This window comes from Eptatretus burgeri, chromosome 16 (genome assembly GCF_056783735.1).
Source record: "Eptatretus burgeri isolate ZD-2024b chromosome 16, Ebu_testis_v1, whole genome shotgun sequence".
Lineage (NCBI taxonomy): Eukaryota > Metazoa > Chordata > Myxini > Myxiniformes > Myxinidae > Eptatretus > Eptatretus burgeri.
Window position 1 is genome coordinate 9,766,598 of NC_140976.1, and position 24,642 is coordinate 9,791,239.

The 24,642-nt window shown below is 50.0% G+C and overlaps 1 protein-coding gene across 5 annotated transcripts in view; it reads left to right on the plus strand.

Moving 5' to 3' along the window:
- Window positions 1–897: 897 nt before the first annotated feature.
- LOC147010478 (uncharacterized) overlaps window positions 898–24,642 on the plus strand; it is a 28,529-nt gene continuing 4,784 nt past the window's right edge. Inside the window, exons 1-7 of one of the 5 annotated variants that reach the window (XM_085860607.1) lie at window positions 913–1,047; window positions 5,351–5,506; window positions 18,313–18,372; window positions 21,040–21,222; window positions 21,420–21,598; window positions 21,797–21,890; window positions 24,280–24,349. In XM_085860607.1, the coding sequence (XP_085716733.1) occupies window positions 18,316–18,372; window positions 21,040–21,222; window positions 21,420–21,598; window positions 21,797–21,890; window positions 24,280–24,349 (583 nt within the window). In that variant the 5' untranslated portion in view covers window positions 913–1,047; window positions 5,351–5,506; window positions 18,313–18,315. Of the gene's footprint in view, window positions 1,048–5,350; window positions 5,507–18,312; window positions 18,373–21,039; window positions 21,223–21,419; window positions 21,599–21,796; window positions 21,891–24,279; window positions 24,350–24,642 lie in introns of all 5 variants that reach the window. The other 4 variants (XM_085860608.1, XM_085860605.1, XM_085860606.1 and 1 more) reach the window with 4 other exon arrangements.

Below are 24,642 nucleotides of genomic sequence, written 5' to 3' on the forward strand. Positions count from 1 at the left end.
ACTCTCCCTCTGATCGACCCCCAACCACTCTCCCTCTGATCGACCCCCATCCACTCGCCCTCTGATCGACCCCAACCACTCGCCCTCTGATCGACCCCCAACCACTCTCCCTCTGATCGACCCCAACCACTCTCCCTCTGATCGACCCCCAACCACTCTCCCTCTGATCGACCCCCATCCACTCGCCCTCTGATCGACCCCCAACCACTCGCCCTCTGATCGACCCCCAACCACTCTCCCTCTGATCGACCCCCAACCACTCTCCCTCTGATCGACCCCCAACCACTCTCCCTCTGATCGACCCCCATCCACTCGCCCTCTGATCGACCCCCAACCACTCTCCCTCTGATCGACCCCCAACCACTCTCCCTCTGATCGACCCCCAACCACTCTCCCTCTGATCGACCCCCATCCACTCGCCCTCTGATCGACCCCCAACCACTCTCCCTCTGATCGAATCCTAACCACTCGCCCTCTGATCGACCCCCAACCAGATTATTATCATAATCTCATTTGTTTGTATATTTCTGTCCCACAGAGTTCTTAATGAACAGCTTTAACTCCCAAGGTGAAGAGGATTTACCGACATCAGGATCAACTCTTCAGGTAGTTTTAATTTAATTAAGAAAGTGAAAAGGAAGCTGTTATTTTATGAGGGCGAAGGTCATTCAAAGGAAACGCCCTTTATTTAACATGCGCAGAGGAAGCTCTCTGAGTCTCATGAAATGTTTCAGTTGTGGCGAAGAAGAAGAAGAAGAAGAAGAAGAAGAAGAAGAAGAAGAAGAAGAAGAAGAAGAAGAAGAAGAAGAAGAAGAAGAAGAAGAAGAAGAAGAAGAAGAAGAAGAAGAAGAAGAAGAAGAAGAAGAAGAAGAAGAAGAAGAAGAAGAAGAAGAAGAAGAAGAAGAAGAAGAAGAAGAAGAAGAAGAAGAAGAAGAAGAAGAAGAAGAAGAAGAATACGAAGGGGAGGAGGAGGAAGAAGAAGAATAATTTTAACCTAGAAAGGAACTCTGTAAACTGATGGACGGAGCGGACTCGCTGGATTCTGAGGTTCGTTGATTTATTCCAGTTCTCGGGAACACGATCTCGTTTTGTTGGTTATATATGATCGAACTCACAAGGTTTACCATAAATACCGTGTTTGAGTTTGCAGTTCGGTCTTTTGATTATTTTATATTTTTTCGGTGATTGTGAGGCGAGGATTCGAGGAGGGGGAGTGTGTGGGGGGTGAGGAGGGGAGTGTGTGGGGGGTGAGGAGGGGAGTGTGTGGGGTGAGGAGGGGAGTGTGTGGGGGTGAGGAGGGGAGTGTGTGGGGGGTGAGGAGGGGAGTGTGTGGGGGGTGAGGAGGGGAGTGTGTGGGGGGTGAGGAGGGGAGTGTGTGGGGGTGAGGAGGGGGAGTGTGTGGGGGGTGAGGAGGGGAGTGTGTGGGGGTGAGGAGGGGGAGTGTGTGGGGGGTGAGGAGGGGAGTGTGTGGGGGTGAGGAGGGAGTGTGTGGGGGTGAGGAGGGGGAGTGTGTGGGGGTGAGGAGGGGGAGTGTGTGGGGGGTGAGGAGGGGGAGTGTGTGGGGGTGAGGAGGGGGAGTGTGTGGGGGGTGAGGAGGGGGAGTGTGTGGGGGGTGAGGAGGGGAGTGTGTGGGGGGTGAGGAGGGGGAGTGTGTGGGGGGTGAGGAGGGGAGTGTGTGGGGGTGAGGAGGGGAGTGTGTGGGGGGTGAGGAGGGGGAGTGTGTGGGGGTGAGGAGGGGAGTGTGTGGGGGGTGAGGAGGGGGAGTGTGTGGGGGTGAGGAGGGGGAGTGTGTGGGGGGTGAGGAGGGGGAGTGTGTGGGGGGTGAGGAGGGGGAGTGTGTGGGGGTGAGGAGGGAGTGTGTGGGGGGTGAGGAGGGGGAGTGTGTGGGGGGTGAGGAGGGGGAGTGTGTGGGGGTGAGGAGGGGGAGTGTGTGGGGGTGAGGAGGGGGAGTGTGTGGGGGTGAGGAGGGGGAGTGTGTGGGGGGTGAGGAGGGGAGTGTGTGGGGGGTGAGGAGGGGGAGTGTGTGGGGGGTGAGGAGGGGAGTGTGTGGGGGTGAGGAGGGGGAGTGTGTGGGGGTGAGGAGGGGAGTGTGTGGGGGTGAGGAGGGGAGTGTGTGGGGGTGAGGAGGGGGAGTATGGTGGGGGTGAGGAGGAGGAGGAGGAGGAGGAGTGTGGTGAGGATGATGGAGTTTGGTCGGGATGTTGAGGTGGAGGGGAGTATGAGGGGGAGTATGGTGGGGATGATGATGAGGGGGGGGGTAGTATGGTGGGGAGGATGAGGAGGAGGGGAGTATGGTGGGAATGAGGAGGAGGGGAGAGTATGGTGGGAGTGAGGAGGAGGGGAGTATGGTGGGGATGATGATGAGGGTGGGGGGAGGATGAGGAGGGGGAGTATGGTGGGGATGATGATGAGGGGGTAGTATGGTGGGGAGGATGAGGAGGAGGGGAGAGTATGGTGGGAATGAGGAGGAGGGGAGTGTGGTGGGGATGATGATGAGGAGGAGGGGGAGTGTGGTGGGGATGATGATGAGGGGGGAGTATGGTGGGGATGATGATGAGGGGGGTATGGGGGGAGGATGAGGAGGGGAGTGGTGGGGATGATGATGAGGGGGAGTATGGTGGGGATGATGATGAGGGGGGTATGGTGGGGAGGATGAGGAGGGGAGTATGGTGAGGATGATGATAAGGGGTGGGTAGGATGAGGGAGTATGGTGGGGAGGTTGAGGAGGAGGGGAGTATGGTGGGGATGATGATGAGGGGGGGAGTATGGTGGGGAGGATGAGGAGGAGGGGAGAGTATTGTGGGAATGAGGAGGAGGGGGGAGTATGGTGGGGATGATGATGAGAAGGAAAAGGAAGAGAAGAAATTATCTGGGCAGAGAGTGTGAAATCTCATTCAGAATGTGCATCATCGACATTTCCAAGCTACATTGAGACCCTGTACATAACAGTACCTGAACCACCACGTTAATAAGGATCATTACCATCACTCTTTGGTGCTTTATGGATGACTCTGATCCCGCTATATTGTTGTCAGCCAGAGTTCGGTGGCGATAAACGACCACTAGGTGGAGCAGCAAAGCCGTCTCCCACCGAACATCCGGAATTTAGGTCGTGACTCTCGGCCAACTCCAAAGGTCACGGGTCCCTTAGCGGACCGTGGACGCCAATATTTCGATGGCGTGGTGTTATATAGTGTTAATTTTATCGATCTCCAATATACCTAAATAACCACGCACTCCAGCTACCGGGGAAACCACACCCTCGGCCGACTTTGTCCGAACCGAGTCACTGTTGCCGACTCAGATCCGGCGTAACTGAGCGGAAGTTACCAAAGCCGCGCCGGACCAAATGAAGGATTTACGGCACCGACGGCCTCACTAATTCTCAATACGCACCATGCTGAGTCAATGGGAGAAAGCACAGAAAATGAGCTGGAACGTTTAACACGGGGGTTTATTTATAAACAATAATCGGGGAGGGGAGCACACAAAGAGCAGAGTTATCCGAATAAAAGAAATGCAGGCAATGTATAGTGAGCGAAAAGCACTTAACAGTTCTATTTAACTGGCCGTGGCCTTTATTTGGCCCTTCAGCTCAGGAGGGAAAGGCGAGCTGAGGGCAGGGGCCTATTCTTGCACCTGTCCACCTCGTGCGGTCTGGTCGAGCTTGTCCGGTGGCGGCACTCGAACCCACCGCCACAATGCAGCACCAAGCACCAAGGAGCAGGAACGACGCAGCGGACGCCAGCTAGCACGGGAACGGACCAGACGAGACGAGCACCCGTGGGTACACAAGAACGCCAGCAGGCAAGACGAGGCTTCTTCTCTTTCTCCCTTCTTTTTCTTTCTTTACGACGGGGCGAACCTTCCCTTCTCCTCGACGGCTCGCCACCTACACTTATCCTCCCCTCTCGCAGGTCGAGGGAACCGCTCTGAGGGACTTGCCTCCGGATTGGACGAGGGGCGAACATCCCATCTGGCTGGGTGGGGGCAGCCCCTGAGGTGGTCAGCCTCTTGATTGGACGAGGTGTCTCGGGGGGGGGGGTGTCATGGCGTCTCGGAGGCCCGCCCCCCGAAGAGGCTCCGTCGTAGCTTTCGGCACGCTGGCCTCCCATTGGCTGGGGTGCGCGTGCGATGCTCGCCCTTCGCTCATTGGCTGGAGGAAACGTTCCATGCTCTTCCTCGGGGCGGAGCCTCGATCTGAGGCGATGGAGGCTCCGCCCACGCCTTCAGCCAAAAATACGTGGGCAATGGCGACTGGGTTGAGTGAGGGACGGTGCCAATGTTGTTGTTGTTTTAGTAGATGTATAAAACCTGACAATAAAATAACAGCGCACACATGAAATTCCCATTAGACATAGGGGATGGATTCTAACTATACACATACTTATCAAAATAACTGAACTATGGGGACTCTAGCTGTTTGTGTGCAAAAGGTTTCCAAACCCGTAACAATATCACCTTTGCCAATTGTATTGTGCAAAGTTGGTCCAAGATCCCCAAAAGAGTTTGCATTGACATAATGAGCACCAGATGTTGATGTTTTACCAGATAATCGTATTTGTGAGTTATCGAAAGCGATTTGCACGTGTTCCTGCAGCAGGTGTGTAACCACAGTGTATTAACCACATTGTGTGTCAGATGTCAAACTTTACGTCTAAACCTCATTCCATCTTCCCAGTACTTGCATACTTGCTTATTATCCAATCCTGCCACGTGGCCAGGGCCAATCAGAGGTGGGGCCAGGCGGGCCATTTGGCCTGTGCCTCAAGCTCAAAGGGGGCCTCCAATGTAGACACTTGTTCATGTGTCGTCATTTTTTAAATTATTAGTATGGCCACAGGGGCCTCAAAAACTGGAAGTGGCTGGGGTCTCTTTGAACCTCTGAGAGGGCCTGCGCATGGCATACAGGGCTTCTCATGAACCCTCACCAATTTCGGCAGTCTTGGGCCCACATTGCATTTTTATCCCAAAAGATGTTAATTTCTTTGATTTCCTACTTGACGGTCTCTTGTCCATCCCACCCATCTCTTGGGTCACCGCCAAGGGAGACATGAAGGTTTAAAGGGAAGGGGTGGAGGTGGATGCTTATTCTGATTCCAAATTCCCAACTTTTACAAACTGAGACATGCTCATGGGAATGGAGATGAGATTTTGTTTTTGTTGAAAGCATAGAGAGACGTGGAGCTCTACATTACAGGTGGGAGGATGGTTGGTGAACTTGGTGGACGAAGCTCTTAGCTGACAGTTTTGGAAAAGCTTTGTGAAGAAGAGAAATATATTGTCTTGAACATAAAGAATGTGGAGCATTTTTGAAGGAGAAATAAGTGTTGAAATGTTTTTTTAAAAGGAAGAAGAAAAGAAGGAAGGAAGGCATTTATATATGATAACGATTCAGTTTGGAGATGTTTTTGAAATGAGAGGAGGGGTGTAAAACTGTGGGAACAAGAAAAAGAGCAATCGCCGACTGCAGACCCTCGCCAGGACTTGTCGTGTTTGTGCACTGGTATGTTACGTAATTGAGACATAATTAGAACTGCCACTTTATAACTGCTGCCACTTTATAACAGTGATGAACTGCCACTTTACAACACTTTATAACAGTGATGACTGAGTACCAAGACGTCCCGCTTTAATACAACCCATGACCCTGACCCATGATGTTTATTGTTATCATTTAATTGAATTTAGAATGGGATTAAACTAAATTATATTCAAATCAAATGGAAGACCAAATAGGTACGAGTCCTGCATTGGAGTAATCAGAAGGAACCCAAAAAAGCAAAGATGAAGTCATCAGGAACCTGGATAGAATTAGCATTTCAGCTGCTACTCCTCTACTCTCAAATCCATGCAGGCACAGCCAAGTGAGCCTCATTCAAAAAATATATATATTTTTTAAACCCACAACCAAGTGAGCCTTATTCAATATTGTTACGAATTCTGGCCCGCCTGGCGTGCGATCGGCCGCGTACCTCTAATGGCAGCCGCGTCGCCCACCGGGCGGAGAATTCAGTCATGACCCTCCTGGAACTATTGCCAGGAGCCAGTCACGGGTGGGGGTTTAACCTCACCACAACCAGTCCGCATTCTACCCGTGTGAAATAGGGTGAATCGCCGAATGTCGATCTACCTAAATACCCGCGTGGGTAACCTACCGAGGGGTTGCATCACGCCGCAGGTCGGCTCAGGACACGAACCGCTTAAGCGGTTCATTCCGTACTACAGGGATAACCGAGCGGTGTTATCGCTGACCTCGACAGTTCAGATTACTTTACCCGGGTGTTCAAACCCTCACTAATTATTCCATGAGGTAAGGTGGCACTTTCAATAAAGGAAAGGACACGACGGGGAACAGTTCGACAAGCACATTTATTATTTACACACATAAGGCAGTCATGCAACATGTACAGCAAGAAAACAATACAACCGAATAAAGCAGGGAATTCTGTACAATATAGTCATTTAAATAGGTTCTACTTACAGACGGCGCCACACCATGCAAGCAAAATGAAAAAGAAAATAAAGGACCTCCCTTTCGTGGCCGTCCAGTCCCCCTCCCACGACCATTAGCGGGGTCACGCCTGGTTCCGACCTCCCACGCGGCCGGCGAACCCTCTCCGGCACCCCTCGTCCGGACACGCAGGTCCACCACAGGCCGCACTGTGGCGCCTCCCGTCCGCGTCTCCACCACCAGGCCGCGCCGGGCCACGAGCGCGGGAACGAGCGAGGAGCAGGGGAGCGCGAGTCAAGAAGAGCGCATGAACCGTGAAGAGAGGAGGAGGCCCAACGTGAATCACCGAGAGAGCGAGCATCGCGTCTGTTCGCCTTTTGTAAGGCGGGGCTCCGCCCTTCGCTCCTCCCCGTTTTCAGCTCCGCCTCCCTTCGAGAAGCTTCTCGAAAAGTGGCGTGCCTTCACTCCGACCGCCTCACGTCCCGTGTCCCACCAATGGGGATCAAGCTGCCCCGCCCCCTTCCCTTCACACCAAACGTGGGAAAAACCCCACAGGCTTCACAAGAACTTTTGTTCTGCCAATCCTTCTCGGACGATTTCCGACGCGGAAACCATCTTACCGTGGTCCGCGGAGGATGGCGTTTGTAAGCGGGTGTAGTGGCAAAGATGGTGGTGATTGTTGTGGGGGTGGTGTGAGCGTGTTGGGCGTTGTGGCGTAGTTGGTGGCGGTTGTTGTTTGCGTGGAGGCTTTTTGCAATTGTGGCTCAAAATAACGATAGATAAAGAAAAACGGCTATCTCAAAGAGTCGCAGCCCGGTGAACACGAAGAATACCCTTTAAACAACGGTGGGGACCTATCTGAACACTCACTTACCAGCATAGCTAATCTAAGGAAACTTTATGGTGTATTGCAAATTTCCACAGCCATAACAATATTGTTGTGGTTGACCAAATTCGCAAACCACCATTCAGGTCCCTTAGGTGAGATATCTCGGTAAGTATATGTGTAGTTAGGCCCAAACCCGTTGTCTAGAGGGAATAAATGTCATTCATGCGTGCTGCGACTCTTCAGGATAGCCGTTTTTCTTTTACTATCTTTATTTTGGACCAACCGCCATTATTACCACCACCAACCACGTCTCAACGGTCATCACAACATCAACCACCCACCACAACGCCGCTTCACCACAACAGCCACGACCTTTACCGTCACACCTCGCAACCGTCGCATCGCCACCGTTCTTGCGCCGCTTGTGGGTACCGGTACTGGACTCGTGCAGGGCGCGCACCGAACAGCGTGTACAAAACATCACGGACTTTCCGCAGAAAAACGGATCAAAAACGACTCACGCCCACTTTTTCTCCGTCCAATCGGTGAGCGAGGGGCGATTTGGCCCCGCCTCCAGGGCGTTGGAGGGCGGTCGCTATATGCAAATTCATGGATCAAAAAGCATTCACGCCCACTTTTTCTCGGGCCAATGGGGATCGAGGTGAAAGGTCGAAGGCAGGGGGTCAAAGGCGAAGCCACGGGGCTTATATAAGCGGCTGCGTTCGTCAGAAGGGTGGTGTGCGTTGGAAAGAGTGAGTTCGGAGTTCAAGAGAGTCGCCGGTGGAGCTGGAAGGAAGTTGCGCGTTGGAACGAGCTGTGCGTTGGAACGAGTGTCGGCGGAGCTGTGGAGAGGTGGCGGCGGCGAAGACGGACGAGGGGGTGCTCGCGTCGGTGCCGGGAGCTGAAGGCGGGAGGCCGACGGCGCGACCTGGTCGAGGTGGAGACTCTCGTCGCGGGACCCGAGACAGAATAAAAATCCTCCTTCCCCCCGAGCATTAGCAACCCCCTCCTGTTTCCCCCCCCCCCCGCGCTGAGATAGTGCGACAAAGGGGGCCCCTTTTCCCACCCCCTACCAGACACTGTCCGCGAGGCCCGCGGAGTTGGGGCACCATCGCCACTTCGCGCCTCATCATCAGACGGGTAGGCCCGACCCGGTCTCGGCCCCAGGCCCGCCTCATCCTTGAGGGTGTTCTTTTTCTTGGTTTTGGGTATGTGTTGTCGGCGCCGTCTGTGAAGTAAAATTGTATAAGTGTTGCCGTGTGCTCGCGTAGTCGGTATTAGATCTGCATTGTCGCATTTGCTTTTTGTCTTCTTCTTCTTTTCTATGTGCTTTTGGTGGAATTGTATATGTGTGCTTCCCGTGTGCCGCGAATAAATGTGCTTTATGTTGAACTGTTTTCCCGCTTCGCTTCGTCATTTCTTTCATTGAATCCCCATCTTGCTTCACGTAAAGGGTTGGTCCTGGGCTAAGACGCCCGATAATTAATCGAACCGTCGAGGCCGACGAATAACACCGCTCGGTTATCCCGATAGTACGGAACGGGTCGCTTAAGTGGCCCGTGTCGGAAGTCGACCTGCGGCGAGGTGCGATCGCCCGGTCTACCCCCCGTGTGGGTACTTAGGTAGGTCGAATTTGGCGAGCAACCCTATCCCACGCGGGGGCCGATTGGCTCGATCGCGGTGAGACCGAAAGGTCCACCCGTGACTGGTTCCCGGCGTTAGTCCGAGAGGGTCACGACTGGATTGTCCGTCCGGTGGGCGACGTGCCGCGATTCGAGTTACGTGGCCGTCAGCACGCCGGCGGGCGCGAATCCGTAACACTGGTGTCAGGTCGTGCGATACAAATCCATCGCCCTCCTCGCAGCACTGGTAACGGAGAACGGGAAAACGGGCTCTCCTGTCTCCAATTAAATTCACGGGAATCGGTCCAGGGGTGAGAGGAGCGACCCCCGATTCCCTCCAAATTACGAGCGAGCTAAATTAACCCTTCACGAGAAGCAAGATGGCGTCTCAAGGCGAGCGGGTGCCGGGTGGATTAGGTATGTGTAATAGTAATGTAGAATCCATGGCTCAGGACGAGATCACCGTGCAAGAAAAACCCGTACCAGAAGGTTGGGAAAGGCATCGATGCCGTTCATCTGGTCGGTTTTTTATTATAACTCCACCACTAAATGTAGTCAGTGGGAGCGGCCAGGGCAGGTGACAATGCGGCAGATTATGGAACTCGCGCAGAGCATAAATGACAAACTGGATTACTGGAATGCCGGAATAGAAAAAATGAACGAAAAGATGGATACAAACACAAATGAAATGAGAAACGAAATGAACAAGCAAATAAACGGAATGGAAGCAAACATGAAGGAGGAAACGAAAAAGCTGCGGGGTGAGACGCAGAACATGGGCCGATGCCTGCAGGCGGGCATGAAGGCCGTGACCAGGGAGATCAAAATGGCGACTCCACGTGTAGAAGCGAACGAGCTGGAAGGGGGTGCAACGGCTGACAGGCCCGCGGTGGAGGCGGGTGAAAAAATAATTCGGGGGGCGTGTTGGGCGAGGGTCGTGACGATGACCGAAAGGGAAAAATTAAATAGGGAGACCAAAACGTGTGAGACGAGACACGAGGTGACGACAAAGGAAATAAAAATAGTGGAGACGAGAGAACATTGTACTTTACGGTAATTCCACACATCGACGGTCCCCTGTGCCAGTGCGCATGCGCAGCCTGACCCGGAGCCAGGGATGTTGTGGGTGTTTCAACCTGTTCAATACTTGTTTGATTATTGTCGTTCCACGCTAATAAAGTGGTCGAACAAATTGAACTCTGTTCTTATTTAGAGACAAGGGAGGTAAAGGGTGAAGAGTTGGCAGAGACACGGGAGATGGGAACGGTAGAGGGAAGACTACACGATGAAGACAGGGTAAGTGACGCACACACACACACGGAGGTAGTGGAGGACAATGGGGGTGAGCTGGTGAACTGGGTGGAGGCCCGGTGCGAGCACCTGGATGGCCTCCTCCAGGAACGAGGGGAGGGAGTATGCCCCCTTGAGGCGAGTCACGACCAGGTGAGTTCGGTCGTGTTTTGCGAGGTTGAGGGGACGAGTGCTGTGGACGGGTGCACGGAGAGCTTGGGGGGTATAGAGGCCCCGGAGACTCTTGTGGGGACACGAATCCCCAGTGTGGTTGTCCCGGTGTGTGTGGTGCAGGGTGTGAGTGCGTCCCCGTGTGTGGAAGCGACCCCGTGTGTGAGTGGTGTGGTGGCGATGGTGCCAGAGTACGTGCTTCCCAGCACGCCGTGTGTGGATGAGGCACCGTGTGTGGATGAGGCACCGTGTGTGGAAGAGGCCGTGTGTGTGAGTGAAACGGCCAGTGTGGATGAGGAACCGCGGTTGAGTGCCCCCGCGTGTGTGAGTGAGGCACCGCGGGTGAGTGCCCCCGCGTGTGTGAGTGAACGGCCGTGTGCAAGGTCGCTGTGTGCAAGGGAGACCGTGTGTGTGAGAGAGCGGTATGTGAGGGAGATGTCGGTTGGCATGCGGGAGCACGCAGCCGCGTCTCCCGGGGTGAATGTAATGGAATGGACTGTGAGCGTCGTAACACGCAGGTGTGCGTGGGTGGAATGGAGGCGACGACGGCGACATGTGAAGAAAGAAAGCCGAGTAGCGGCTGTAGTTGTTTCGGGGACCGTGCCGGGTTCACCCAGCAGTGAGCACGAGGTCCGTGCTGTGCAACGCACGAGACCCCCACGTGCCCGCCTGCGAGAGTGAAGTCCCGGTCCGGAAACGCACGCGGTGGATTTGCCGATCCCGCGGACGGACAAAGTTTAGGCAGGATTTCGGATTTGGACCGGACGGGTTCTCCACGCGATCGTGTGTGTTAAGCTCCAACGGGCAAAGCACATGTGTTCGCGTGGGGAACCCCTCGAGACGTGGGGCTTGTGTTTTTTTTTATGCGCACGGTGACGCCATGGCTGCACGTGGGGTTGGAATCCGGCAGGAGGGGTATCCCTGCCGGATAGCACCGTCCAAGGAGGGACGAGGAACACGTGCAGCTGCATGACGTCACGGGCAGGTGCAAAGTGCGCGAGCTCTGAGTTGCCGCGCTGGTGCTGCGCATAAAAAAAAAAACAAGCCTCACTTTCGGGTGCACAGGATTCCTGGGCAAGGGGTGGAAGACCCCCTTGGCCTGGGCACAGGATGGAAACTAGTTAGGGGGAAGGGTTAGCTTAGTTAGACCGACTTCATGGGGCAGGGGTAAGTCCTCATGGAGTCCGTGGAATGGATTAGTTTGAGGGATTTAGTGAGCTTTAGGATGGGAAATAAAATGATTTATTTAGAGACAGTGACAGACTTGTGGATATGTAGAGGGGACGTAGTTTAGCTACGTAGTGTTAAAAGGAACGTGCTATAGTTTAAGGGACGACGTGGGAGCACGAGTTAGGGGATGCAGATAGAAGGATGGCAGAGTTCAGTGGTGTGTGTTGAAGAGTTGGTGAGTGAAGTGGAAGCATGTGCTTGTTGAGTGAGTGAGGCCAGCGGGTCTGTGTGAGTGGAGCGAATGGGGAATGCATGGTGCAATGAGTGATTGGGGGGAGGAGCGACTCCCGCCCAAGGGACCCCGGGGTCAGTGTAGAGTGAGTTAGCTGGGTTAGTCAAATTGAAAAATGGAGGTCGTTTTGCTGTTGGTGGGAAAGTAGGCTCGAGACCCATTTGGAGGGGTGCAGGAGCCCTGTTGACGGGCTTGGGAGCGTGGCTGCGAAAGGTGAGTATCGCTGAGTGGGTACCCCGGGCACCAGGCTAGTTGGCCGCGGTAGGCCATGGGCCCATGGGGGGCCGGGATAGCGTAGTGGGCACGGGTGCGCCTGCTTGGTGCGGGGGCCCGGGGCGCCGTTAGCCGCGTGGGCAGTGTTGTGGGCAAGGGTGACCCTCGGAAAGGGGCCCGGGAAGCCAGCCTGCCACGTGTGCGTTTCAGGGGAGGTGCCATGGGGTGCACTCCCCGGTGTTTAGGGAGCTGGTAGGCTCGGAGGCAGTGTAGTGCCCGGGGGTGCCATAGCGAGAGATTCGGCAGAGGGTCGTGCCTGCCAAAGGGAGCCACGTGTCCCAGCCAGGAGACCGTGTGAGGGCACGGAGAGAAAATTGGGGGGCGAGGCCCAAAATTGTGAGGACACCAACACAGGCGACGGGAATCTGGGTTGTTAGAACCAATAGTTTAAGCGAGAGGCGCTTGTTGAAAGCCCCGGGGTAGTTTAACAGTTAAATGGTTAGGGTAGATTAGGAGATGTACCCCTCCGCACCATCCATCCCCTCGCTCTCGTTGTGGGCCGCTGGACCCACTTTGGGTTAGATCGCCGAACTCTGGGGAGGCCATCCTGAGGCTTCGTTGGGCCTCGACACAGGACGTTAGCTCTCCCTTATTCCCCTCCGGGAAGGGAACGTAGGGGTTGGGAGTAGGCTAGGTGACAGGATAGGTTAGCCGAACAAGGACGATAAAGGGGGTTAGGGGACGATTTATAGTGGGGAAGTAAAAAAAAAAAAAAAAAAAAGTTGGGGCTAAATTGGGGTTTGACAAATTAAGGGAGTGGGTATGTACAGTGACAGGCAAAGGCGATAGGTTGGGAGGGAGACAGGTAGGTAGGTCCGAGCCCGCCTTCCGAGTGGCCAGCACCACCGCACTCCCTCCACCAACCTCCACTGAACGGCAAAGGCCGGCCCACTTCATCTGCAGCTGCTGTGCTGCAAGGCCTGTGCCGGCCGGATCGTCTGCAGCTGTTTTCTTCAAGGCCTGTGCCGGCCAGTTCATCTGCCGGCTGTGTTTGCCTGCAGCGGCCTTCTTCTGCGGGCTGTGTTTGCCTGCTGCCTTTGCCATGCCATGCCCACTGCCCAGGTTCACCAGCCCCGTTCAATTTTTGCTTTGCCCCCCCCCCCTGTTCATTGCCATGTGCACCAGGATCAAGGCAATAGTTTGCAAGCTGCAAGAACTGCCCCGTTGGCAGCTACAACACGGGCCTGCAGTGGCGGCCCGTGCACCGTGTTTGTGTCCATCCATCTATCCGTTGTGTTCATTGCGTGTGCCACTTGAGCTGGCACGGAGACTGCATTTGTGCAGCCCATGCACCGTTGTGGTTCACTGCGTTCAGTTCAAACCATTCATCCATCCATTCGTTGTGTTCATTGCGTGTGCCACTTGAGCTGGCACGGAGACTACGTTTGTGCAGCCCATGCACCGTTGTGGTTCACTGCGTTCAGTTCAAAAGGGAAGGCCTTGGACTGCGTGTGAGCAGCCACGTTCCCTGTCACCTGCATTGTTTTGAGCCAGAGACTGCATGCGAGCAGCCTGGCTCCCTGTTAACTGCTTTCTTTTAGCAGAGCTCATTGATCCTGGGCCATGGTTTAGTGTAAAATTTGTAAGTTAAGGTTAAGATGTACTGTAAATATGAGTGCGCCCCCGGCATGTTTGTCTTAGCGCCGGCAATTTTATTTAAGTCGTCCGTGTGAGTGAGTTTGTTTAGGTAGTTACGCAGCCCTCAGGTTATTTATTTTGGGGACACGAATACCATGAATGTCGCACTCAGGGATCCGTAGGTAAAATGTACTAGGGGAAAACTACACATGATGGCACACGAAAATTTGACGACTCAGGACGAGTCTGTAAAAAGGGGAGGGGGTAGTGTTGTGGTTGACCAAATTCGCAAACCACCATTCAGGTCCCTTAGGTGAGATATCTCGGTAAGTATATGTGTAGTTAGGCCCAAACCCGTTGTCTAGAGGGAATAAATGTCATTCATGCGTGCTGCGACTCTTCAGGATAGCCGTTTTTCTTTTACTATCTTTATTTTGGACCAACCGCCATTATTACCACCACCAACCACGTCTCAACAGTCATCACAACATCAACCACCCACCACAATGCCGCTTCACCACAACAGCCACGACCTTTACCGTCACACCTCGCAACCGTCGCATCGCCACCGTTCTTGCGCCGCTTGTGGGTACCGGTACTGGACTCGTGCAGGGCGCGCACCGAACAGCGTGTACAAAACATCACGGACTTTCCGCAGAAAAACGGATCAAAAACGACTCACGCCCACTTTTTCTCCGTCCAATCGGTGAGCGAGGGGCGATTTGGCCCCGCCTCCAGGGCGTTGGAGGGCGGTCGCTATATGCAAATTCATGGATCAAAAAGCATTCACGCCCACTTTTTCTCGGGCCAATGGGGAGCGAGGTGAAAGGTCGAAGGCAGGGGGTCAAAGGCGAAGCCACGGGGCTTATATAAGCGGCTGCGTTCGTCAGAAGGGTGGTGTGCGTTGGAAAGAGTGAGTTCGGAGTTCAAGAGAGTCGCCGGTGGAGCTGGAAGGAAGTTGCGCGTTGGAACGAGCTGTGCGTTGGAACGAGTGTCGGCGGAGCTGTGGAGAGGTGGCGGCGGCGAAGACGGACGAGGGGGTGCTCGCGTCGGTGCCGGGAGCTGAAGGCGGGAGGCCGATGGCGCGACCTGGTCGAGGTGGAGACGCTCGTCGCGGGACCCGAGACAGAATAAAAATCCTCCTTCCCCCCGAGCATCAGCAACCCCCTCCTGTTTCCCCCCGCGCTGAGATAGTGCGACAAAGGGGGCCCCTTTTCCCACCCCCTACCAGACACTGTCCGCGAGGCCCGCGGAGTTGGGGCACCATCGCCACTTCGCGCCTCATCATCAGACGGGTAGGCCCGACCCGGTCTCGGCCCCAGGCCCGCCTCATCCTTGAGGGTGTTCTTTTTCTTGGTTTTGGGTATGTGTTGTCGGCGCCGTCTGTGAAGTAAAATTGTATAAGTGTTGCCGTGTGCTCGCGTAGTCGGTATTAGATCTGCATTGTCGCATTTGCTTTTTGTCTTCTTCTTTTCTATGTGCTTTTGGTGGAATTGTATATGTGTGCTTCCCGTGTGCCGCGAATAAATGTGCTTTATGTTGAACTGTTTTCTCGCTTCGCTTCGTCATTTCTTTCATTGAATCCCCATCTTGCTTCACGTAAAGGGTTGGTCCTGGGCTAAGACGCCCGATAATTAATCGAACCGTCGAGGCCGACGAATAACACCGCTCGGTTATCCCGATAGTACGGAACGGGTCGCTTAAGTGGCCCGTGTCCGAAGTCGACCTGCGGCGAGGTGCGATCGCCCGGTCTACCTCCCGTGTGGGTACTTAGGTAGGTCGAATTTGGCGAGCAACCCTATCCCACGCGGGGGCCGATTGGCTCGATCGCGGTGAGACCGAAAGGTCCACCCGTGACTGGTTCCCGGCGTTAGTCCGAGAGGGTCACGACTGGATTGTCCGTCCGGTGGGCGACGTGCCGCGATTCGAGTTACGTGGCCGTTCGCACGCCGGCGGGCGCGAATCCGCGACAATATATATAACCCACATCAAAAAATTAAATAATTCTGACTGCCAGACCATGTGTCCAATCAAGTTGAAATTTAAAACCTGTCCTTGATTCAAACTATTTTTGCTTTCAGTTTAATATTTGCAATCAAATTTCCCTATCTTGTTGGGCCTACCTATCCTATCGTCTCTGTATCCTACTTCCCACCCTCGATCTAATACCTTTCTTATACCCTCTACAGTTGGAATATCTTCCTTGTACCTGTGTTTGAAATTGTTTCACCCCACCCCCATGCTCTCCTCCCCTTTGAGTCCTTTTAATCCCATTCCTCCCGATGCCTATTGTCCCTCCAAGTGTCCCTTCATTGTGTCCCCCTGCCTTAATAGCCCTGGAGCCTGGTGTTGGCTTCGCGGTTAGGGTGGCTGGCTTAGGATCTTAAGGGTCCTGAGTTTGAGTCCCGTTGGCCACTGAATTGACACCAGGTGCGTTGACTCAACCTGTCATCCTTCTGAAGTGGGCGAACTGAATACCAGTGTACTGGTGGAGGGGCACAGCATCAGCAGCACAGCTGTGCTTCCAAGAAATGATCGCTACCTTGCAGCTAAGCTGTCATACGCACGAACAGAACTAGCTAGCTGTGTGTTTCCCCCTTTTCCACTATGCTCTCCTTGTTATGTTATGTTATTTTCTGGTACATTGTTTATTCTGTCTCTTTCATGAGCCTCGACTTTGTATTCAAAAATAAATAAATGTACATTTGGTAATTTGTTCAAAGAGAATGTAAAGAAATTGGGAAGACCCATGAAGTCTGCCCAGCGTGTAATACAGACAAACTTTCTCTAGATCTGTACCAAGTATGAGAAACTTGCTGTGTTGAATGGTCACAGGATAATGGACGATCCATCACACCCACTTCATGTTTGTTTTAGTTTTAATCGTTCAGGTATTCACTTTCGTGCTACATTTACCTTTTGCTCTGGTTTTAGACCATCATTTCTGCCAGATTCAATTCACATGTTCAAAAACGATACTACAACCAATGAAAACTATGCAACAACCAGGCTGGCCGAAAAGAATGGCAGAATCGAGAGTGGTCACGGGAGGGGGATGCTCGGATGACGACCGAGGCCCAAGAGGAAGAGTAGCCGAGTGGGTGTGGAGCTCATGTAGCACTCGGAGTGAGCTCGCCATCTGGACAAACAAAGTGCTATTGGCGCTTGAGCGGGACGTGCTCCGTCTCATGTTGATATGCGGGAACACACGGCTACGGGTCCTGAGCTGGCAGTTCCTGCTGCTCTGTGTTTTACAGATCCGTTCCCGCAGCCTATTTGCAAGGCCTGGGAGCACCAACCGTGGCGGTGACCCAATATGCAAATTCTTAAAATTTCAGGTCAATCGGATGAAAATTGACGATTTTATGTCACTTTGACCTTTTGACCAAATTATTAATTTGACTTCTCTAGATTATCATAACAAAGCTTTGTTGAAAATTTGATGACAAAAGCTCAAATGTTAAAAAAAAAGTTACGGCACAGATAGACACACAGACGCACAAAAGTGATTGCAAAACCCCATCTCCCGCTGCCTGGGGTACGGGCTGACTACAACAGCACTCGGTAGAGCGCATACCTCCGCCAGACTGAACAGTTTACATTTTGTATCCCACTAATTGGTCAGATCAGGCTCCGGACCTGAACCAAAATCTAATCGGCTTGTTATTGTCACCTAACCAACTCGTCCACCTAGTTTTGTCATAACTCGTCCACAACTTTTTCAAATATCATGCTGCATATCGTTTTTGGCCCTATCTCTCAATGGTGAAGAATCACTTGGAAAAATTAAAAATTTCTCATATTCGGATCTTCACCAAAATCGAATCGATCCACAACTTCACACACCCAACCTGTCCACCAAGTTTCGTGCGAATCCGTCCATAACTTTTTGAGACATCCTGTTCAGAGACAGACAGACGTGAAAGCCTAATCTCCGCTCACCCTCTGTGGCGGAGATAATGAAATGAAATATATTTTACTCCTTCGTGCGTGTCACGTGCCCCATCCATCTCCACCTCTTAATTTCAATTTCATCGATTTTGGTATGTTTTTCCTTTCCAGTACACCGACGTATAATTGTCCAGAAATGGATATTCATAGATTCTTATTGTCGAGGTTATAAAATGTGATTCTTGCCAGAAAGTGACTTGATGATCCGTTTTAAATCTGGAATCCCAACCCAATTAGCTTCCTGGATTTTCTCTGTTTTTGCCACTTCTTCACACACTCTCCCGCACATCCCTCGGTGTTTTACCCATACATCAAACCGGGAATACACGTTAAACGTGTATTTAACCTTTCACAAGTGAACACGTCCCTCTTCGAAAGGGGTAAAAAACGCGCTTGAGGAGTTCCCTTGTCACAAACACATAGTTATATTTTCTTTTCGTTAAACAAAATTATTCCTCGCAATCATTAAGGCTTATTGAACAGGAATGCAATATTACTAAACAATCAGTTAGTTCATCGACATTACAAGGATGTCGTAAGTTATCCGAACTCTACAGCACCCTATACTGAACTCTATTTTAATTGCAAAGTACAAATTGGTTGTAGGCCGAAGGTAGGATTTGCAACTTCTGTAATTTGTAACTAATTTATTTCTTCATTTATTCCCCACTGCCTGAACCAGCAGATGGATTCAGTTCTTCGTCAAGATTTCGACCCTTTCAGCCCAGAAGCCCTCCAAAAGGTGGGTCCACACTACCAGCTGTGAGTCCACGTGTTTGTGAAATACAGCTCCATGCTGTGCTCTCCCCAGCCTATTAAATTCGGTTATCTCCCATCTTGTATGTGGACCAGACAGGTAAATCCATTGGGACCATACTCCATCCAGAGCGTTGGTGCTGCCAAAGCAGGAAATGTATGTGATTTAGTACTTGCATGACTGGTTACGACAAAAGGACAGTATCTCCGATTTTTCATTGAATAGTCATTGCTGATCTCTACACGTGACATGATGAATTGGCTGGTCTTGTTTGCCTGATTGTAGTGGTGGCTATCTTTGTCCATACTCCATGATGGAATTATCTACTTGGATCACAAACACTAAGAAAACCTGCATCCTGAAGGAGACTACTGGAGAGGTTCTGCTTTTTCTGTGACACCATTAACGTGCTTAACATGTCAGGCCGACAGTTCACTCATGCCAAAGCGGTAAACTCTATCTTGAAGCTGCATGAGGGTGAGCCCGGTTAATTCAATTTGGGACTGTACGGCCTGTTCTCAGATTCCACGGCAGATTAATCTCCTTTTTATCAATCTGTTAACAGGCTTAACCAGATGCTGCAGCTTGATGACGATGCATTCTACATGGGGAATTCTCAGTTGAACGGCTTTGTGAAAATCCATCGTTAGAGAGTAAACCAGGCCCTAACACATCCGAGATGCAATGGCCTTGACCCATTGTTGAAAAAGCCAGCTCCCTTGGTAATGACTGTCTACATCAGGATGTTCACCAGCGATGAGGCAAAGAAATTTTGTTGAGGAGCATCTTCCCCACTATGAATTTGACCAATATTCATGAGAGGGGTGAGAATTCTGTGAGTTTGATGTTTGATATACTCTTGCTTATCTTCCTTTGGACAATGAACACGAGTGTGTGGTCTGCACGGTGCAGATGAACGATGAAGAGCCACACTTCAAGTCTCGAATCGCCACGAATAGCAATGGCGTGAGCAAAAAGATCAGATGTGAATCCAGGAAATTGGTGTACGTGTGAATCGTTACTGTTTCTTCATTTTGCAAACGAGTGTCTCAGTGCAAACTTGATAAGCTCTCCAAGTCTTTGCACTTCATGATCTTTTCATCCCAAAGTGAGTGGAGATCTCTAAAAACTAGAAAAGAAATGATTCCCTGATGAATACAGGAAATGCCTTTTCATTGGACAATTAACAAAGGTGAGCACAGGCACCAGACCCCCTTAGTAAACCCATAGTTTACCCTCCGATCTCATTTTAAAACTAGAATGGCACTTTGTAGAGCGCATACCTCCACCAGGCTGAACAGTAATTACGTTTTGTATCCCAATGATAGGTTGTATCTGGATCACGACCTGAAATAAAATCGAATCGGCTTGTTCTTGCCACCGAACCAACTCATCCATCTAGTTTTGTCATAACCCATCCACAACTTTTTGAGATATCATGCTATTTATCCTTTTTGGCCTCATCACTCAATGGTGAAGAATCACTTTAAAATTCTAGTTTCTAGTTCCTGATCTTCACCAAAATATAATGTATTCGTCCTTGTCACACACCTAACCTGTCCACCAAGTATTGTCCAAAGCCATTGCTAAGTTTTTGAGATATCCTGCTCACAGACAGACAAACAAGCAGTCATAGACTGGTACTTACGAAATCGTCAACTTGACCTCTCACCTTGTCTAATATAAGCTGTCTCTAGAGAAGGTAGCGATGCAATCCGAGTTAAAACGAACTCGTAACGTCGACCGAAGCAAAAATCTCCATTTCTCCACGCAATTATTTAATATTATTTTATCAAAGTCACAAAACCGTAATATTCAGCTATCCACCAACAATCTTTACATAATCCGACAGCTTAGCGAGTCAGGCATGCGACGATAACCTTTATTGGGATAAAAAAATGACTTTTAAACACCATCTTTATCGAAAACACCGTCAGCGCGCACACGGAAAACCTTTACATGACTCAATGACGCCTCTGCTCAAACGCGCTGCACCATGTGACGAGCCGTGACACGGCGAGTGAAATATTTTTATACAATCTTAAAACGTCTCCAAAACATCCGATTTTTACCAGAATTTGGACAACCGAGTGTTAAGCGTCCGAAGCGATCGCAAAAACCGAAGACAAAATTAAAATCGAAGTTAAAACCAACTCGTAACTTCGACCGAAGCAAAAATACTCCATTTCTCCACATGAATTTACGGAATTATGTTTGACCTCACTGTGACCTTGACCTTAGACCAATTTTGACCTAAATCTAATCAGCGCTAGCCATCACCCTCCTGAATCAATTGGTGTAATTTGACATTGGTAGCCTGTTCCGTTCTCGAGTTATCGTGCCTACAAACAAACAAACACACACACATACACACAAACAAGCAAACAGAGGACGGAAGTCATCAATATACTTACGAAATCTTTAGATTTCGTAAGTAACAAACGGGTGAAAACCTAACTTCTTACACCTTCGGTGCCGGAGGTAAAAATTCTGTTGTGAAAGTAAATGCCCATTAATCACATCACTCTATTGTTCACCTTCAATTCATTTTATGCTTCTCTGTTCTTGCCCCTCCCTCATCCTCATCCTGTCATATCCTTTAACCTTTCCCTTTCGTTCTTTCCCTGAACACCTTCCTTTTAATTTCAACAGAAGCCCCATTTGATAGGGTCTCTAATTAATAAGGTAGCGCTGATCACCGGTGCTAGCTCGGGCATTGGGGCCTGCACTGCAGAGCTCATGGCACAGCTGGGTGCCAAGCTGGCATTGACTGGACGGAACACCACAGCCCTGGCAAATGTTGCCAGACGGTGCCAACAAGTGGGTGATAAAAAGGTGAGGTTGTGCAATTATTTTGTATGGCCATGGTTGAAGTGGTTTGTTTGATCCGTTTTTGATTTGATCAACATGCACCTCACGACTTGGCTTGTTTTTCTTTCGTTCTTTATGGAAGATTGGAGAATATTATTAGCCATTTCAATGAAACTGAGAAGCTGTTGTCCTTTTTCTCCTCCTTTTCAATCTTACCGTAGCCCCTTGTAGTAGCTGCCAACCTATGCCAAGAGAATGAGCTGGAGAAGCTACTGGAGCAAGTTCTTGAACACTACGGAAAGCTAGATGTGCTTGTGAATAACGCAGGCATTCTCGAAGTCGGTTCCATCTTAGAAACCTCACTCGAGCAATTAGATCGTGTTATGAACATCAATGTCCGGTCAGTGGCACCACATACCGTATGCACCTCTTCTTCATGTTCTTGCTCTACTACTTCTTTTTCTTGCTGTTCAGACAGTTTTAAAATATTTTAAATGTCGATGCATTTATGTCTACGTTTTCCTCCCTCTTGTGTTTTTATTTCATTTTCCCAGTTTTATGGATAATGAATTTTAATTTCCTGCTTTCCTTCATGCAGGTCAGCATACCAGCTGACACATCTTGCTGTGCCGCATCTCATCGCAACCCAGGGGTGCATTGTTAATGTGTCGAGTGTCAATGGGCAGCGATCGGTACGAACACCAGCATGCTTGGTCCACCTTCACATTGCTTGCCCATCCCACTCATTCCTCAATTTCCTTTATTTTAATTTTTCGTCATATATACTGTGAGTATATATATAATATATATGTATGTATATACATATTACATAGAAAATGAACAGGATAGAACATCATAACTATATGTGGAAAATTTACGTGCCTGGACTGGGAATCGAACCCAGGTCCTCTGGAAAAAGAGCGCTGGTATGGTTTTCTTGAGGACCTGGGTTTGATTCCTAGTCTGGGCACGTAGTATATAGATCTATGTATATATGGATCATTTCAAACATTTTGTGTGTGACTTTATTGAAAACATAGGATACAGACAATCTAAGAAAATGAAGAGCTGTGTGATAAACGAAGGATGGCAGCGTGGTCATCTTCTGTGCTCAGAGCACTACAAGGCCTCGTCAATTTTGTCCAGTGTCATACCAATATCCTTGCAAGTCATGCACATCGGCACGTGTGTGGCCAATTGAGCATTATATGATGGCTATCCATTTTGCACAAATCTTCCTCTTTCCCGGTGTTTTGGGGGGGTCATTATGCAGAATGTGCTTCCAGGGATATGCTCGCTTTCTCTGCAATCCCAGTCCAGGTAATACTTAATTTCTACTGCGGAATGGCATCATCTTTCCTGACCATGTTCTTGCTTGGTCAGTGTTTGGCCGGCCTTCACTCGTGTCAAGACTCGCGTCCAGTCCGAATGGCATTCACTCACCTCCTTATGGTTTCAAACCAAGAAAAATGATTCCCTAAAGCCTCTTTTGTCAGCTGATAAATGTCTGAAAATCTTTCTCAGCAGAACATGGAATTTTATAATGGTATATGTGGAAAACTCGCTTGCAGTATGCCTCGGGCCAATGTTCAGCTGTAATTGGCAGCAGCAGCTGCACCTTGCTGCCACGCAGCGAGCAAGGAAGGTTATTTTTATTATTATTATTTGGCATGATGTTTTAAAATGTGGACATTTTAACGCAGCAAGGCAAAACACAAAACTTTTCAAATGGTCCTCAACCACTAAGGGTTCAGTGCAGCACGAGTAGTGCATGAAGCTGAGATGACTAGGTCTGGGTGTTCCACAAGCAAGCGCAGCACACCACCGAGAGAGATGAGAACAGAAGTAAAGCATGAAGTGTTGGTGAGCATTATGCAGAATATGTCAGTTTGATAAAGAGTGGGATCAGCGAATGGTTTCTTGTTGCACAGGCAGGAGAATTGCATGATATGTGATCAGTAATGAACAGTCCCTTTTAAACTTACGAAGAGAGACATTGAGAGAATGGATTGTTATTACCATTCAACTTGTCAAAGTCTGTAAGAGAGGACTAGCAGAAGCGTCAGGAGGTACGAGACCTTTCAGAAAATGACCACAAGTGTACAATGGGTAGTATTAAGGATGCGGAGTGGCGAATATTCAGGACAGGTATCCCCGGAGGATGTGAGGTCGCATATAACTAAAACCACAAGTTGTAACAGGTACGGCAAACTTGTGCCAGTTCGTGGATTTCTGCTGGATAGTTTCCAAATTGGATAAAAGCAAAGCTAAACTACAACGGCACTCGGTAGAGCGCATACCTCCACCAGGCTGAACAGTTTACGTTTCGCACCCCACTGACAGGATTGATCTGCATCTGGACCTGAACCAAAATCAAATTGGCTTGCTCTGGTTACATACTCAACTCATCCACCAAGTTTTGTTATAATCTGTCCACAACGTTTTGAAATATCATGCTCTACAGTACTGTACAGTAAGTACATAGTTTTTGGCCCCATCTCTTGATGGTGAAGAATCATTCAAATACAATAAAAATTAGTTTCCGTTTCTGGAAACAGATCTTCACCAAAATCGAATCGATTCATCCTTGTCCATGTCCAACCTGTCCACCAAGTTTCGTCCGAATCCGTCCATAACTTTTTGAGATATCCAGCTCACAGACGGACAGAGGTGAAAACATAACCTCCGTCCACCTTTGGTGGCCGAGGTAATAATTCAATCAGCCCATTAATCGGTGGTTTCATGTGAACTGTAAATGTCAAAAAATTTACTTTTAATCATTTGTTTTATTTATTTTATTTTGCACTTTTGCATGCACTTGCAAATTAAATTATTTTATCTCTTCCATTTTCTCTGGCATTCTTGTATTAATTATTTGGAAGCCCAGTTACAGAGCTGTGTATTTACATTTGAAGAATGTTGTGAAACCTCTTGAGACATTTACATGGATGCTGACACTTGTACCTCTCAAAGCGTTTACTCTTTATGATCACTTTAAGCCACAAGCTGGTATGAAAGCATTTTAAAGATTCCAACGTGCAATGACTTCAACATTAATCTCAATGTATTTGTGTGTTTTAGTTTCCTGGTGTACTGGCGTACTGCATGTCGAAGGCAGCAATTGATCAGTTCACCCGCTGCACTGCTCTGGGTAGGGCATGCACCCTACTTTCACACAGTAGAATCTGGATAATAGGTGTATGCTTGAATATAAGTGCATATTAAAAGTGAGTGCACATGGGCCTCCCTATTTGATTTCTCCATTAAAAATAAGTGCATGTAAAAAAGTCATCGTAAGGTTTTGTAAATGGAAAATATTATCAACTCAAACGCGACAGTATTTCATGTTTTATTGGTACACGAACAAATACCATCCGTCACATTGCAAACGGTAATACGAAAAGGTGGAGGGAGAGAAAGAGGTGGGGAGAGAGAGAAATTGGG